We start from the raw sequence: 14010 nt of genomic DNA on the forward strand, positions 1-14010 counted from the left end.
GAGCCAGTGACATTCTCACAATCGGACGGATTATTCAACCAACCAGCATCCACCGAGACAGCTCCGGGTTCGTCACGTTTACTAGCTCGCTATTGACCACTAGCTAGCGTGATAAGCGAGCCGGAGCCGGTCGCAAACAAAGCGAAACATAAAATCACAATCAATCTATTTCACACTTTAGTACCTTGCGCTGCTGCAGCTCGGGGCGGACTCCAGCCCGATAACCCGGCACCCATTTCCGGTGAACCCGCCGGGTGTCGCTTATCGTTGCGTTCCTTTGAAAACAAAAATCTCGTGGTGCCGCTAATCTGGGCCCTCGTAAATCGTAAACCCCGGCGGGGCTGTGCGACGCGTGCATCTCGCCGTTGATGGCCAAAATGTGCCTTTGAAAGGAAAAGTTTGGACCGACCGACCGACAACAATGTCGAAGGGCTCTCTAATCGGCTCGGAAGCCTGATTGCCGGCGGCGGCAGCGAAGTCCAGTGCAACTTAAGGTAGGTCTTGGAATCGTTTAAGGACACGCGCAGCACGCCCGACGCCCAGATGATCCTCCTACGAGCGTTTGCCCTTCGGAGCATCCATTCAACCGTTTCGCACCTAGAGTGAGCGAGAGAGAGAGAGAGAGAGAGCTAAACGGCTCGTCTTCAAGTGCAATCGGGACCTCACTCAGCGCACGCAGCACACGCAGCACGTCACGCAATCGGGCGAGCTCTCGAGCCTTATCTTGCAGTGGGGCTACGCCCGGGCGGCTACGCCCTGATCCTGCGCGACGGCAACAATTAGCCCGCCACACAGCCAACCTAGAGTCCGTCCGCGGTAATTTATGCTAAATGCCGTACCATAACCGGCAGGCCACCACCACCCGGACTGGCGAGGCCATGGCCCCACGCACGACTCACCTGTAGTAATCCGTTTTGCAGTAGATGTTGCCATCGCGTGAAAAGCAGGAATTGGCACCTTCGAGGGTTTGCCGGCAGATGCAACATTGTAGACAGCTAGCGTGCCACTTGCGCTCCACAGCTGACAGGTAGAAGCGATCCTGCGAACGACACGGAGAAGATGATGATTTTGAAAGTGAAATGAATGGCACGGCGCCTTTTTTTCGGAGGTCCGACCGAACGAACGCGCCATTACGCAACGTCTCGCGGTTCCTTTTCAGCCCACTCCACATAGTAATTGCTGTCGAGACCTTACTGGCCACCAATTTTCTAAAACTTCAACTAACGAACGCCCAAAACCAGTGAACCACACGAAACCACCCTACGTTCGGAAAAAGAAATGACACACCACGGCCCAAAAGGGCCCCAGTAAATTGGTCAATTACTGGCCATCACCCTGTTTTGCCGGTTCGATAAAAGAAAACAATGTAGACCGACGCCCGGGAACGAAAGTACAAAAACTCCCTGCTGGTGCAGCGTGTGAAGGTGTTATGATTTGCCAGTGATCCTGACTCCTGACCGCTCCCAACAAAACGGAACATGTGCAACATGAAAAACCGGGTGCTGCTATTCCGATCAAAGGTCAATTTGTGGTCGATGGAGCTGGAACAGATTTTTCAATCGCTTCTGCGGTTTAGCGCCTGGCGGAAAGAAAAACCGCTCCGATGAATGGCCGTGAGATGTGTTGAGAGGTTGGTGAGTCCGTAATGGTTTCTCCCAATTCTTGCCTCTACCGGTCGCCACAACACATCTGTGTTACCACACACCCCGTGTGTGGCGTTTCAATTAGTCAGCCCGCATAAAAAGAAGGGGTTTCCTTTAAAATTAACTAAATGAAGCAAAAACCCATCTGACGGCCCTCGGCGGAAACCACAAGCAGAAGCTCTGTGGCGAGCGATTTAATCAATCAGAACCGACAACAGCCGGAACAGAACCGACGACAGGTTTCCCGGTGGAGGTCCGACTGTCCGGCGGTGGCTGTTCTGGGTCTGAGCACAATTAACAAACAAAAAAGAAATTGGTCGCTGGTCGTCGTTTGAATGTCCCAGATTGTCTTGTCTTTTTTTGAAAGCTCCAAAACAATGTCCAACATCCTTGCGCGTAAGTAGAACCATTTCGTATTTAAAACAGTTTTCATAGATCCCTCCACAGAGCGGGGCCAAAAATGGATTCAGGAAAACACAATGCATTCAATTTATCTACTTTTTACCAATAGAACCTCTAGTCACTGAACTACATAAAGTGGTTACACCGGAAACAGTATACGCCGCGTGAACAGCATCATCCACAAATAGAAATGGAACACCACCTATTGGCAATAAACAGATCCAAATTTAGCAATCTGGTACTGAAAACAAAAATAACAAACCAAACCTGACAACAACAATATGTACAAATGATATGTACAACATCTTACAGCCGACCTAGCCCGGCATAGGCCTATCATGTAGTGGAAGTAAAGCTACATGTTTTTTAAGCTAATCTTGCTAATTTTGTACGTTCTTCTAAGATTTAAAAAAAATCGTAGATACTGTCAATTATTAGTTTACGATGCCAAACTTCCTCACTTTATAAAAGTAGTTTTTTAAATCAAACATCAAATTTGCTTTATGCTCAGCATGGAGATGAAGCTCTCAAAAACCTTTCATTGTGCTCACTGTTTTCCTTTTTTAATAATCTTTTACATACTAAAGTTTGTCAATTATTCACGGAAACAGTCATTTATTCTTATTAAATTAAAAGTTTGACGCCTTCTACAAAGTGTCCTTCATTATCGAAATGAAAATAACTAAATTAAATTCAAACAAGATTATTAAAAGTAATTAAAATTGAAAAAAAATAGTAGAAAAAACAAAAATAGAATAAATAGAACCAAAACTTGATACCAGCAAGATACTCACTGGGCGTAAAATAAAAAACACTGTCTAACACTAGAATATTGACATGAGCTTATATAATAAAAATATATGAACAATATTAGTATAGCAGGTGTATAGGCTAATGCTATACATTTCGACAATCTCTCAGACAAATTTTGGATTCCTTTTGAATAAAACTTTATATTGGTTCCGTCGCAAACCATTCGTCGACCCATTTTGCGGCATCTTCGAAATTCTCGAAGTGTTTCTCAACAATTGCTTGTCCCATTGAAGCCAAAGGCCAGTAATCTGATGGGGCCGGGTCTGGAGAATACAGTGGAGGCAATACTGTTTCACAATTAAGAATTTTAATAGCCCTGCTCACGACTTTAACGGTATGCGTCGGTTCGTTGTCGTGCTGTAATATGACGTAACCGTGTTCGCCCATTCCGATCATTATCCTTCAGATTGAAATCGCCTCATCTGATTTGATGGGCTTTGACCGTTGTTTCTTCAAGCGAAGCATCAAAAATAGTTTAAAGTCCAAAAAGGGTGAAAAACATGACGCACATATCAAATCGAACCGTAATAAGTTGTCGCAAGTAATCTGCTCTAAGATTGCTTAACGAAAGTACCCACCTGTATCGGCATATCACAGCCCGCGCACTCGTCCAGCCCGGTCGGCGGTAACTCGTTGGAAGATTCCGGACTGCTCGGACCGCCCGGCGGTTCCGACTTCAGCTGGATGCAGCTGTTCAGCACACTGGAGCTGTCCGAGCAGTCGCTCCGGTTGAGATCGGCGAAGTAATTTGGTCTGTCCGCTATCAGCCGATCGGGAACCGATTCGAAACTGTGGGGACAAAACCAAACAATTAGAAACCTCCAGCAACGACAGCAGTCCCCGTGGATCCCAAACTCACCTATGACAGCTGTCGGTGTAGATATGATTAACGCCTAGCAGTCCGCCGGCGGCATTGGGACCCCCCGGCCCGCCTTGAGTCGCCTTGAGGCTGTGCTCGCATGTGTCCGTGCAGGAGATGCACGTCCGGTGGTTGATGTTGTTGTTGTTGCTGCTCAGCTGGCAGGCGTTCGTCAGGTCCGGACTACGCTCCCGCGGCGGACCCAGAAACCGAGCGCTCTGGTGCTGCGAAACGAAAATCCACAAACTTATTAATAATTTGGCCATCGTTTTTTGCGAATAAAAAGTCGACAAAGTGGCCGATGAAAATCGATGATCGCCACCACGATTCCTGAGCGCACACTTTCGATGCTTTCCGATTACGTCAATTGTGACGTGGAAGGTACGTGGCATGGTAAGCATTTGCATGCATAATATATGATCCGGCCCCGGAATCACCCTTTTTGGTGAGTGAGACATTTTGCGGGCATATTTTAATGCCACCTCAAACAGGGTCCCCTTTTTGAGGGATATCTTATTTAATGCAAAACATTCACCGTTCGTTTTTTTGGCCCGTTTTTCGGCTATCCAATGTCCGATTTTAATCATTTTGCACAGGAATGCTTTTTATGATCTTTTTTACGTTTTTGGGGATGGATTTTCATTTTCTCGAGCCCCCCCTGGCTAATGGCTAACGCTTTGGAGCTGATCCGTCCGTCGGGCTTACCCAATTTCCAACCGCCATTTCGGTGCTTGTCGGCCGCCGGGTTTGGTGAGTAAATCGTTCAACCTCGGCAGCCGGACTCCGGGAGGGATGTAAAATATAATTGCACATTTACAAATCCACACACACCGCAGGGAAAACCGGAACCCGGGGTGGAGCGAGGAACCTCGCCAAGGGCAACAGTCGGTCGTTTCTCTCTTTCGCACTTCGCCGTGCCGTGCTAAACGGCACCCAATTCATCTTCTCCCGGGTTCGGTCCCGGCGCCATGCAACTGCACCGGGGACCGGGCGAGACCTCGAGAAATACAATTGCAAGCGCGGAATAAATAAGAGCCCGACCCACTGGCGGCACCGGTGGGATCCTTGCCCGCGTCTGACCGTGGTGTCTGAGGCCGAAGAGGGCAGCAGAGCTGCGCGCAGACAGCGCACTTTTGGGCCGGCATTTGTAGATAATATAAAAATTTCATGCTCCAATGAGTCGGCACACACGCTGTCGGCGCTGACGATTGCAATACATTAGCATCGATTATTAGTTCGCCTTTGCCTTTCCGGACGCCTTCCAAAATTCGACCGCTCTTCCACCGATCGTTCGAAGCCAACAGGAACAGGAAACAACACTCGGAGCCCGGTGTTTCGGAAAATCTTATCTCGCCGTGCGAGGTAATGAAACACGGCCCGGCACTCCACACAGACGGGCGTTCGGGGGGCTTAAATGGGCATTCAAAAATTAATAACTGGCTCACGGCTCACGGGGTTCAGCAACATAAAACAGTCAGCAGTCAGAAATGGATGATCCAAGAGCTAAAAAAGTTCGACTTCGTTTTTTGTCGTAATTTCTATCTCCTTGTAACTGTAAGCAAATAAAGCCCTGTTCCTTTCGGGACAGATCATTGTTGAGCCCCACGGTGGCGAATGGCTTTTCGAGTTGATTAGATTATAGAATTCTAGCTTTGAATTGACGTGACGAGACCTTATCTGTTGAACAAAAAAGTGCGACCGGCAACATAATACTTCCCGCAAAGGGAGGACAGCGCGTGTAACCCATAGCCATGCTCTCCATGCTGCGATCCGTTGTCACTATTCACTATCACCAGCAGCTGGCTCCTTTGGGTCTGGTTTAGGCGATCGTCGTCATCATCAACATAATTTACAGATTTCGTATGTTTTTTTTTTTCAGTTTCAGTAAAAGGGTAAAGGCTCTACGGAGCAATGCGTGCCCGTCTTGTGAAGTCTTGACCTGCAACAACTGTCCATGGATTTCGCCATTTCTTCTTATCGGCCCCGCGGCTTCGCTTCGCACTTAACACTGACCTATGCGCGCATGACGCGGAAGGATGTCCGAACAACAACAGATCTCGCGAAGCCAGCATAAGCAGAGACTAACTGATAAGCAGGGGCTTCGGTCCGAGTGATTTACGCTCTTTTTGATAGCACATCAGCAAGCCTGCCTGCCCAGTGTGTCTCTGGGCCATAAAACCGCATTACATAAAAACCGCGCCCGTTGGAGGACACCAGTTGAAAACAACATACCAGATCTAAAACTGTAAAAGTTTTTTTTTCAAATAAATCACTTGTTTATTACATTGAATTAAAACTTCCTTTTTATTCAAAATATGCGCCATTTTAATTGAAATATGTGCTTAGTCGTGGATTCTTCGTTTTTGAAACAAACCAACCAGTCCTCCAATTTTCGACTTCCTCCTAGGAGTAGAAGTGCTGCTCATCCAAAGTCTGTCCCATCGACGAAAATAAATAAAAATCGGAAGGCACCAAATAGCTAGTAGCTTGTGGTACATCATCCCTTTCTGGTCCCACCAGCCACACACAGCATTGTTTTTTTAGCCGAATCGTTCTGGTTTTGCAGTCGAAGTTGATGGTTTTCCGCGGAGTGACCCGTTCTGTGGGTTTTCGGTTTTCTTGCCGTCATTTCGTTCAGTTCCAATTTTCTGAATCTTTCCCAATGCCTTCATTTTCGTTGCGTTGCGTTGGTTGCGTGTCATTTTCGTCCAAAAGTTCTTATAGATCAGCGTCCTCGAATTTTGTTCGAGTCCACCAACGTTCTTTGCTTGTGAAGTCAAAATAGGCATTTTAAATTTTTCAAACCGCCAAAAGTACGGCGACCTTCCAAAAACAAGCTTTGACAAGGTAGCAAAAATAATGATCCCCACAAAACTTAATTTTCAGGCAAAAAAGTCGACATGGGCTAAACTCCAAATGTGAGATAAGTTACCAAAAAAGCATAACGAGGAGGACAGAGCCATCCGTTTAACAATTCACTTTTACAGTTTTAGACCTGGTAGTTACCATTTCGTCCGAAACCTGGCCACCGAACGACAGCTCCGCTGGCTCGTTAACGGTGCATTTTAAATCAAGCGCACGTCGAATGCTTCTGCTAATGACTGACCCGTGAGTAGTGGCAGCCTGGAATTTCCGCGTTTTCCCAGATTAGTTCGATCGATCCGATCCGTGCCGTGTGACAAGCCCGCAAATTAGTGTCACCGCAGTCACCACCACCGCCGCAGACATTTCCACGTCCACGCGTCCATCGGAAAGCGAAACATAAGCCTTAATTGCTATATCGAAGCATCGGGTTTCGGACATTTCAAGACGAGCCGCCACACTGTCGTGAGGGCGATTGATAGCCTCTAATGTGTCAACTTTTTCCGACAACCCTTGGCGGTCGGCCCCTGGCGGAAACACGAAACATCTGTTCCTTGCCTTCCCGCGCTGCTCCGCGCCGCGCGGGAATTATGAAAAATGGAACGGTACGTCCCGTCCCGAGCATTGTTAGTTTGTGTGGGGGTTTTTATTTATAAGCCACACGGTCGACCGGGGAAGAAGAAGCTAAACGAGGAAAATCACGGCCACGGTTCCTATTCGCCACCGGAAGCCACCATCCCGCGGCCCATCCATATTTATATAAATAATTAAATGACACTTCACAAATATTTGTCTAACTGTCTGCTTTGCGCCGTTTCACGTTTGTCACGCTCGCCTCGCAGCGGCGGTGTGCCAAACCCACCCAGAGGACCCCCCCTATTAGTGGGGCCGGCCCCCGTTTTGGCCCACGGGTCTTCGTGGTCGCGCGCGCGGAAAACTGCGGGAACCACCCTCTCTCGGCAAGTCACTCGGTTGCGGTGCGACTCCGTGCAACAAATCAAAGTTAAATAAGGGGTGTCCAAAGGTGATTACTCACTCCCGGTCTTCCCCGGTCCTTTCGCCCTTCCGCTCTCCAATCCAACACAGGAGCCGGAAAATGGCCAGTTTGCAGGTGGTTATCTGCGCTCTCGGGATTTTTGCTCTGGATTTACGAGAGTTCGAGAGGCACATCCCGGGAATGAAATGAAATTGTGGTTCCGATTTTTCCGAACGATCATTTTTCGGAAACCGCCAATTTAAAGAAACACGTGGCCGTGGCTGTTCCGTAGATCATCCGTAGTCTCGCTGCACCGATTAATCGGGTTCCTAGTTCGAACCTTGAGCTGCATCGACTTAAGAACAAAACTTTAAGTTGGTGCTTAATTCGGCTCCGCTCGTTCTAATAATAATAAAATAAATACAAAACACGCGGCCAAACCACCAGAGATCGCGATCGTTCATCTTTTCCAGCTCGCCAGGGCGCCCTCCGATAAATATTGTAATAAATCCTGTGCCTGTGCACAGATAAATCACCATTTTATTTCTCGTTACTGTCAAACACATGAAGCAGCCGACCCCGCTGTGACAGGTTTTAAATGGCTTTTTATTCCCCGCGGGTCCCGGGCAACCCGGCTTCAACTTTGTGTCAACTCCACATTCCGGGCGCATCTGGAAGCGCCATCGGAACCAAATCCCACATGTCACCCAGCCGAACAATGGATTGATGATTGAGTTGAGCTGGCCTTTCTGACGCCTTGCGATCCTGTTTAACGCCAGTGCGAGATTATATTGCCATATATGGTACCATATGAGATGGGAATCGCTTCTACTTATCTGTCACGATCGCCGCGATCGAAACGAAACCAAAACCGCAATTCGTGCCACGATCACCATGGCGGGCCGATTCCCATGGTTTCGCGCTTACGCAACGCAACCCAAAGGGCCGAAACATCGTTTAAGGGCCGAACAATTTTATTTCTCATACCGCTGCCGTTTCTTGCGCACTTCTTATTTATTTAGGGCCCGGATCGGATGCCCTACTTTAGGAACCAGTCGTCGTGCAAAGAAGCACCGGCACAGGCACACACACGTGTCACATTTGGTCACAGAACGGGGCCGATCGGGCCAAATCGCGACGCCGATCGATCAATCAAACGCCACGATCACGATCGGGCACGACGGCAGGCAATCTGGCCTGCCAATTGTGGCCGCCGTGTTGGTGCCGTTGATTCACGGCCCATCGGCGTCGGGGTCGGGGAAAACTGAGCCGTTCCAAAAGAGGTAGCCGACGACGGCGACGCGCGTTATCAGGACATTTATGGTGCTCGCGAAAAGCGTTCGCGTGCGAAATCGATCAACGATCAACGTACGATCACCATTTGTACGGAGCATTTTCCTTTTTTTTCTTCACACTCTTGTCTCGAGAAAAAAAGTGTAAATGTTGGGAAATATTGTCAGAAAACTAAGCAAACTTCCCTTGGTCGGTCGGTCGCGACCGGTGACGTTGGAAGATCGCCCTTGCGCAACCGTCCCCGTGTTTTCCTGTTCGATTTCCCGACTCGAGAAGATCACCACAGCCCTAGCCCCAGTCGGCACTGACGTGTGGGAAAGTGACGAAAAACAGTTGACAAACCGGAAGGCCAAAGGTTCCGATGCCAGCAAGATATGGCTGGCACATAATAAAATGAAAAAAAAACCATGAGACCGGTTCTGGTTGGTGCTACGAAAATAAATAAACAAACGGAGAGAGGATCCCGGGCGACATGCACATTTTCATCTGCGCGCCATTTCTCCAAACGATGCGCGCAACGACGACCGCGACGATCGCGATGCCACGCGCCGTCTACTTTCGATCGAGCGTTTTCCACGGAAAAGCGCCCATTGACGTGCGTGGCCGAGATGCCGCTATCGCTTAGCCGCAAGCCGCAGTCCGCAAATCTCGTGAAAAGCCATCAGATTGTAATGTCCCGAATTTAATGCGACCTGCGACACAGGCGGCACTCGCCGTCATACGCAATTGGCGGACTGCTGCGCGTGAAGGTGAAGGATTTCCGTGAGGGCCCGGGACCGGGTCGGGTTTTCACGATAATTAGCGGTGCGTGCGCTTTGCGCTAGAACTTCTTCGCCTGGAAAGCGTGTCCGCGAGACAGGCCTGGGGCCACGGGATTTTCCCCAGGGCTGCGGTGGTGGTGGAAAACTATGCAACTGACGGATCGTGCGATGAAAAGTATTGCAATATTTTCTGCGGTCCGCAACATCAAGCAACAAGATTGAATGTAATTTCTCTCGGTCGGTCGAAGGTTAAGGCAAATTGTTTGCAATTGTTTGCTGGACTTTGGCCCGAGACACAACAAACGGCAAGTCGCTGTGCGCTTCAAATAAATCGTGTCCTGGTGATAAGGTGCAGCGGAACGGCTCAATTGATTGTGTGATTTATTGTCCACCAGCCACTGTTGATAGCAACCGAGCGTCGGGTAGAGCAACATCAGTAACTCGCTGATTTTCCATCGGCCCAGCCTAAGACCCCTAGGAGGATTCGGGAGGACTCGCACCCCGACAAAAAAAAACCCCAGTTGGCGCAACGAATCTTTGATCATTTGATTTAGATTCGACGCTATTTTTAGGCGGAAGCGACGGGTCATAATTTACCCACAGAACTCTCTCACCGGAGCCCGAGATTCCGCAGCAGACGGTTCGAGTAGTCTGCAGTTGCAAAAGGAACTGGTCGAAATTTCCGCGACAAACGGGGCTTCCGACGACATCCCGGTGGGGGGGAACCACCGCTTATCACACCGCGGTCGCCTCACATCATAAGCCGTCGCCAGGGCACCGACATTAATTAGCGCACCGAGGTTCCGCGCGAATGTGCGGAATGTGTGCGGTTCGCGCCCGTCACCTCCTCCAAGGGTTCGCGCTGGTCCGCCCGGAACGAATTTGTAATGTGTCTGCCCTTTCGAACCTCACAGTATGTTGCATCCCCTCAGGGTTCAGGCCACAGTTCGTTTTTGTTATGTTTCGCAAGGTATGCTACATATGCTACTGTGGCCGATAAAGCTCGGGAGTTCGATTGTAGCTCGAAGAATCTCCATTAAAAATTTTTCGTTTTTCATTAGGTTATAAAACACAAACGGCTTAACATTTTTCAATGCTTAAACATTTATTTGAAAGGTCGATTCACCAAATTGATGTATAAAATACAATTTTGGTTGCAGAAAATTGTAAAATGTGAAAAAGTTATTTCCAAAGTGGTAAGTCGTCAACTGATTCGCCAAAGCACATTTCATTGAAGGTTATTCCCACCTCTGTGGCTGTTCATATGCAGTATTGTGGTTCGGAAAACTCACACATCGTGCAAGAGAAGCCAATGCACTTATAACGAGTGACTGTTTGATGCCGATTTTGGCCAATTGGTTTTTCGGCGAAATTGAAGCTGAGAACTTGGCTTCAACAGGACGGCGCTACGTGCCATACAGCGTCAGCCACAATCGATATTTATGTTATGCGAATAAACCAGCAACTATTGATAAGCTCAAGACCCAAATTAAAGTTTCTGTTGCCGAAATAAAACCAGAGACAATCGAAAATGTACTCCAAAATATGTCGACCGAATGAGCTACTGCCAAGCCAGCCGTGGCGGACGTTTGACCTAAATTGTTTTCTATAAAAAAAATTAAAGAATCAACCTTTCAAATAAACGTTCAAGCATCGAAAAATATTAAGCTGGTTTTGTTTTATAACAAAATGGAAAAGATAACGCTTATTTGATCGCCCTGTGCGTTTTTGTTCCAATTTTCGAAACGGTCTGAAAAGTTCTCTTTGAGAGTAGCCTTCAAAACATGCGTCTTTCGGCTCTTATCTCGACCACCCAGGCTCAGAAGGATGTCGAATTAATGATAAATACGCATTTATTCGTATTCGTATCACGAATTGATCACACAAATGTGGCAGCGTTAGGTAAAACCATAATCAAAGAAAACTGTTCCCCGCAACTTTTTACTCACAGTAGTAATCAACATAAGCAAGCAAGTGATAGGAAATTCTTTGAAATCAATTCACCTACTGATGGGCCATTGTCATTAGAGTGCTAAAACAAGGCCACAACATTTGCCACAAGCTACCTCAGCTTGACGGCCTATCGCATAAAAAACGGGAGACAGATGAAAGAAGTTGCGCTGACTCTGCCGAACCGATAAGACCCGTCCCGTTTCACCGTCCGACGTTGGATAGGTCGAGAAGCAGCACCAAACAGTCGACGTTGTTGTTTGTAAAACAATTTCTAATAAAAGCTGGCTTTTTTTCAGGCTTCAGGTCTGATAAGGAGAGACCAACGAACGCGCGTTTCGACCGTTTGATTTTCGGGCTGAGGTCCTTGAGCGATTAGTTCCCTGAGCCATCCCCAATTTGTCGCACGTGGAGACGTGTAGGTTTTGCTTCTCAGCCCCGAACTACCCGTTATCAGACGGCGGATGGCGAACATTCCAACATTCGGTTCCCGAAAAATGAGGTAATGAAATTTTTATTTCTAAACATGATACAGATTACCCGGGCGGAGCGTTTGCCGTGCCGCAGTGCAAGGTTATCAGCGAAAGGCCAAACCGGGCCATCGGAAGTTCCGTCTGCCGACGGCGTACAGTCTGTGGTTCACAATGGGACAGGGATCGTTTCCAAATCAGAGCAACACCCAACGAAGCGATCCATCCACTCCACGAAGCCCACAGAAAATCCTTCACAAAAAAGTTTCTAATTCCTGATACTTCTAAACGGCCACTGACTTCCGACGAATGCTGTGTCCACTTACCCAATGCATTACGGGGCGCTCCTCCGTGCACACGCCCATGTGATGAGAGATCGGGGGCTGGTTGATGCTGTTGACCGGTACTACTCCCAGCGGGGTCCTCACGCCGGGTACCCCGTGTTCGGCCGAGTGCAACGTCACCGTAGCCACCTTGTTGCGCGTAGTCGCAAACCCCAAACCCCGGACCGGAACTGGCGCGGGCGCCGCGTGTGGAGCCGTCCCCGCACGACGTCCGCCAAACCTGCCGCGAACCACTTCCGCCGTCCAGCCCACGCCGACGGTGGCCGATCGCCGATCGAACGTGCTGCCGGGGACACGAGTTCGTGACCAACACCGTGCCGATCCACCTTCCACGCCCTGATCCACCTTTACGCGAGGGTTCCGATGTGCCCGCGGATGCCCCTAATGCATCGAGAGCGTCCACTACCTGACCGGCCTACGGAGCACAGGATATCATAGCCCCCCGGGACGACGTTGCACGATTCCGTTACTCCGAAACTCTGCACGGGAGTCAAGAATTCCGGTTCCACTCCACCACACTCCACACTGATTGTGCACTGCGATTTGCTTCGCTCTTGACCAACTGAGCCGACCACGCGAAAACGACAGGACCCGGGCCCGAAAGATGGCCGTCACATCCGGTCACTGCCCTGTCAGTCACTCAGTGTCACTCTCACTGCTGAGGAAGTTGGGATTTTTCGTTCGACAATTTAACACAGCCACTGGGACCCTGGTCACCTTGGCGACTTTTCCGATTGCTTCGATTGCGTTTCCTTCAAACCGGCAAAGCCTGTGAGGCACGGTCCAAGGAGCCCAAGGACCGCACGTTATTCACACGATTAAAACGCACGACCGAAGAGTGAAATTCACAGGACACGGACCGCGGACCGCGACAGGACGACGGGACACAAACTAGCGACTGGCGAACTGGCCCGGAACGGGGAGCCGAACCGGAAGACGGAGCGCATGCGTTCCGTTCAACTCTTTCAACTGCTCAACTGCCAAAACACAACTGGTTCGAGAGAAGCGGCTGATGATTTGATGATGCGTCATTGCACGCGCGTGCATGTGTGTGCGTCCAATCGCGAAGCGCATCACCAACACTACCAAGCGGCGTACACGGCAGCCGACGAAGTGGGCGGTTCCGAACGGCTCACTCTCCTCGCTCAAAATGGTTTCTTTCGGTGTGTGCGTGTCGCGTCGCGTCACTTCCCCTCGAAAGAAAAAGAAAACACAATTAGAGATGAATGAAATTTCGTTTTTATTGTCTCCCTGTTTTGTCAGCATCCTTTTGTCCCTCGGTCTTCTTACTCGATTTTTTTTTGCGTGACCCTTCCTATGTTGCGTGTCCTTCTCTCTCTTTCTTTATCCCTTTTTTGCTTTTGCACCTCTTTCCGCGTTGAATGACCAACGAATCGCTTGAGATGAGTCGTTTCTCCGGCAACCTAATGCTCCGCGAACCCGTTTATGTTTTTCGTACGTTTCTTTATTTTTTCGGACTTTGCGTCGATCCTCGCTGTCACGGCACGATCGGTCTTTCGGATGCTGCGATCGTCGTCGGAAGTCGCAGAAGCTTAGGTAGCGGTGTGGCAATTTATAAAACTGAGATAAAACTTGTTTCTCACTCTCGGGGCCCGGGTGTTTCTGCCACTGTCGCC

General features: G+C 49.0%; 1 protein-coding gene across 1 annotated transcript in view; it reads right to left on the reverse strand.

The window, feature by feature from the left end:
- The window catches only part of LOC131208806 (protein apterous-like), a 57187-nt gene extending 44793 nt beyond the window's left edge, over positions 1 to 12394 (reverse strand). Inside the window, exons 1-4 of the mRNA XM_058201699.1 lie at positions 12356 to 12394; positions 3718 to 3941; positions 3437 to 3647; positions 900 to 1039 (exon numbers count right to left, since the gene is read on the reverse strand). Of these exons, the coding sequence (XP_058057682.1) occupies positions 900 to 1039; positions 3437 to 3647; positions 3718 to 3941; positions 12356 to 12394 (614 nt within the window). The remainder of the gene's footprint in view (positions 1 to 899; positions 1040 to 3436; positions 3648 to 3717; positions 3942 to 12355) is intronic.
- Positions 12395 to 14010: the final 1616 nt, after the last annotated feature.

Source organism: Anopheles bellator, chromosome 2 (assembly GCF_943735745.2).
Source record: "Anopheles bellator chromosome 2, idAnoBellAS_SP24_06.2, whole genome shotgun sequence".
In the NCBI taxonomy this organism is placed as follows: Eukaryota; Metazoa; Arthropoda; class Insecta; order Diptera; family Culicidae; genus Anopheles; species Anopheles bellator.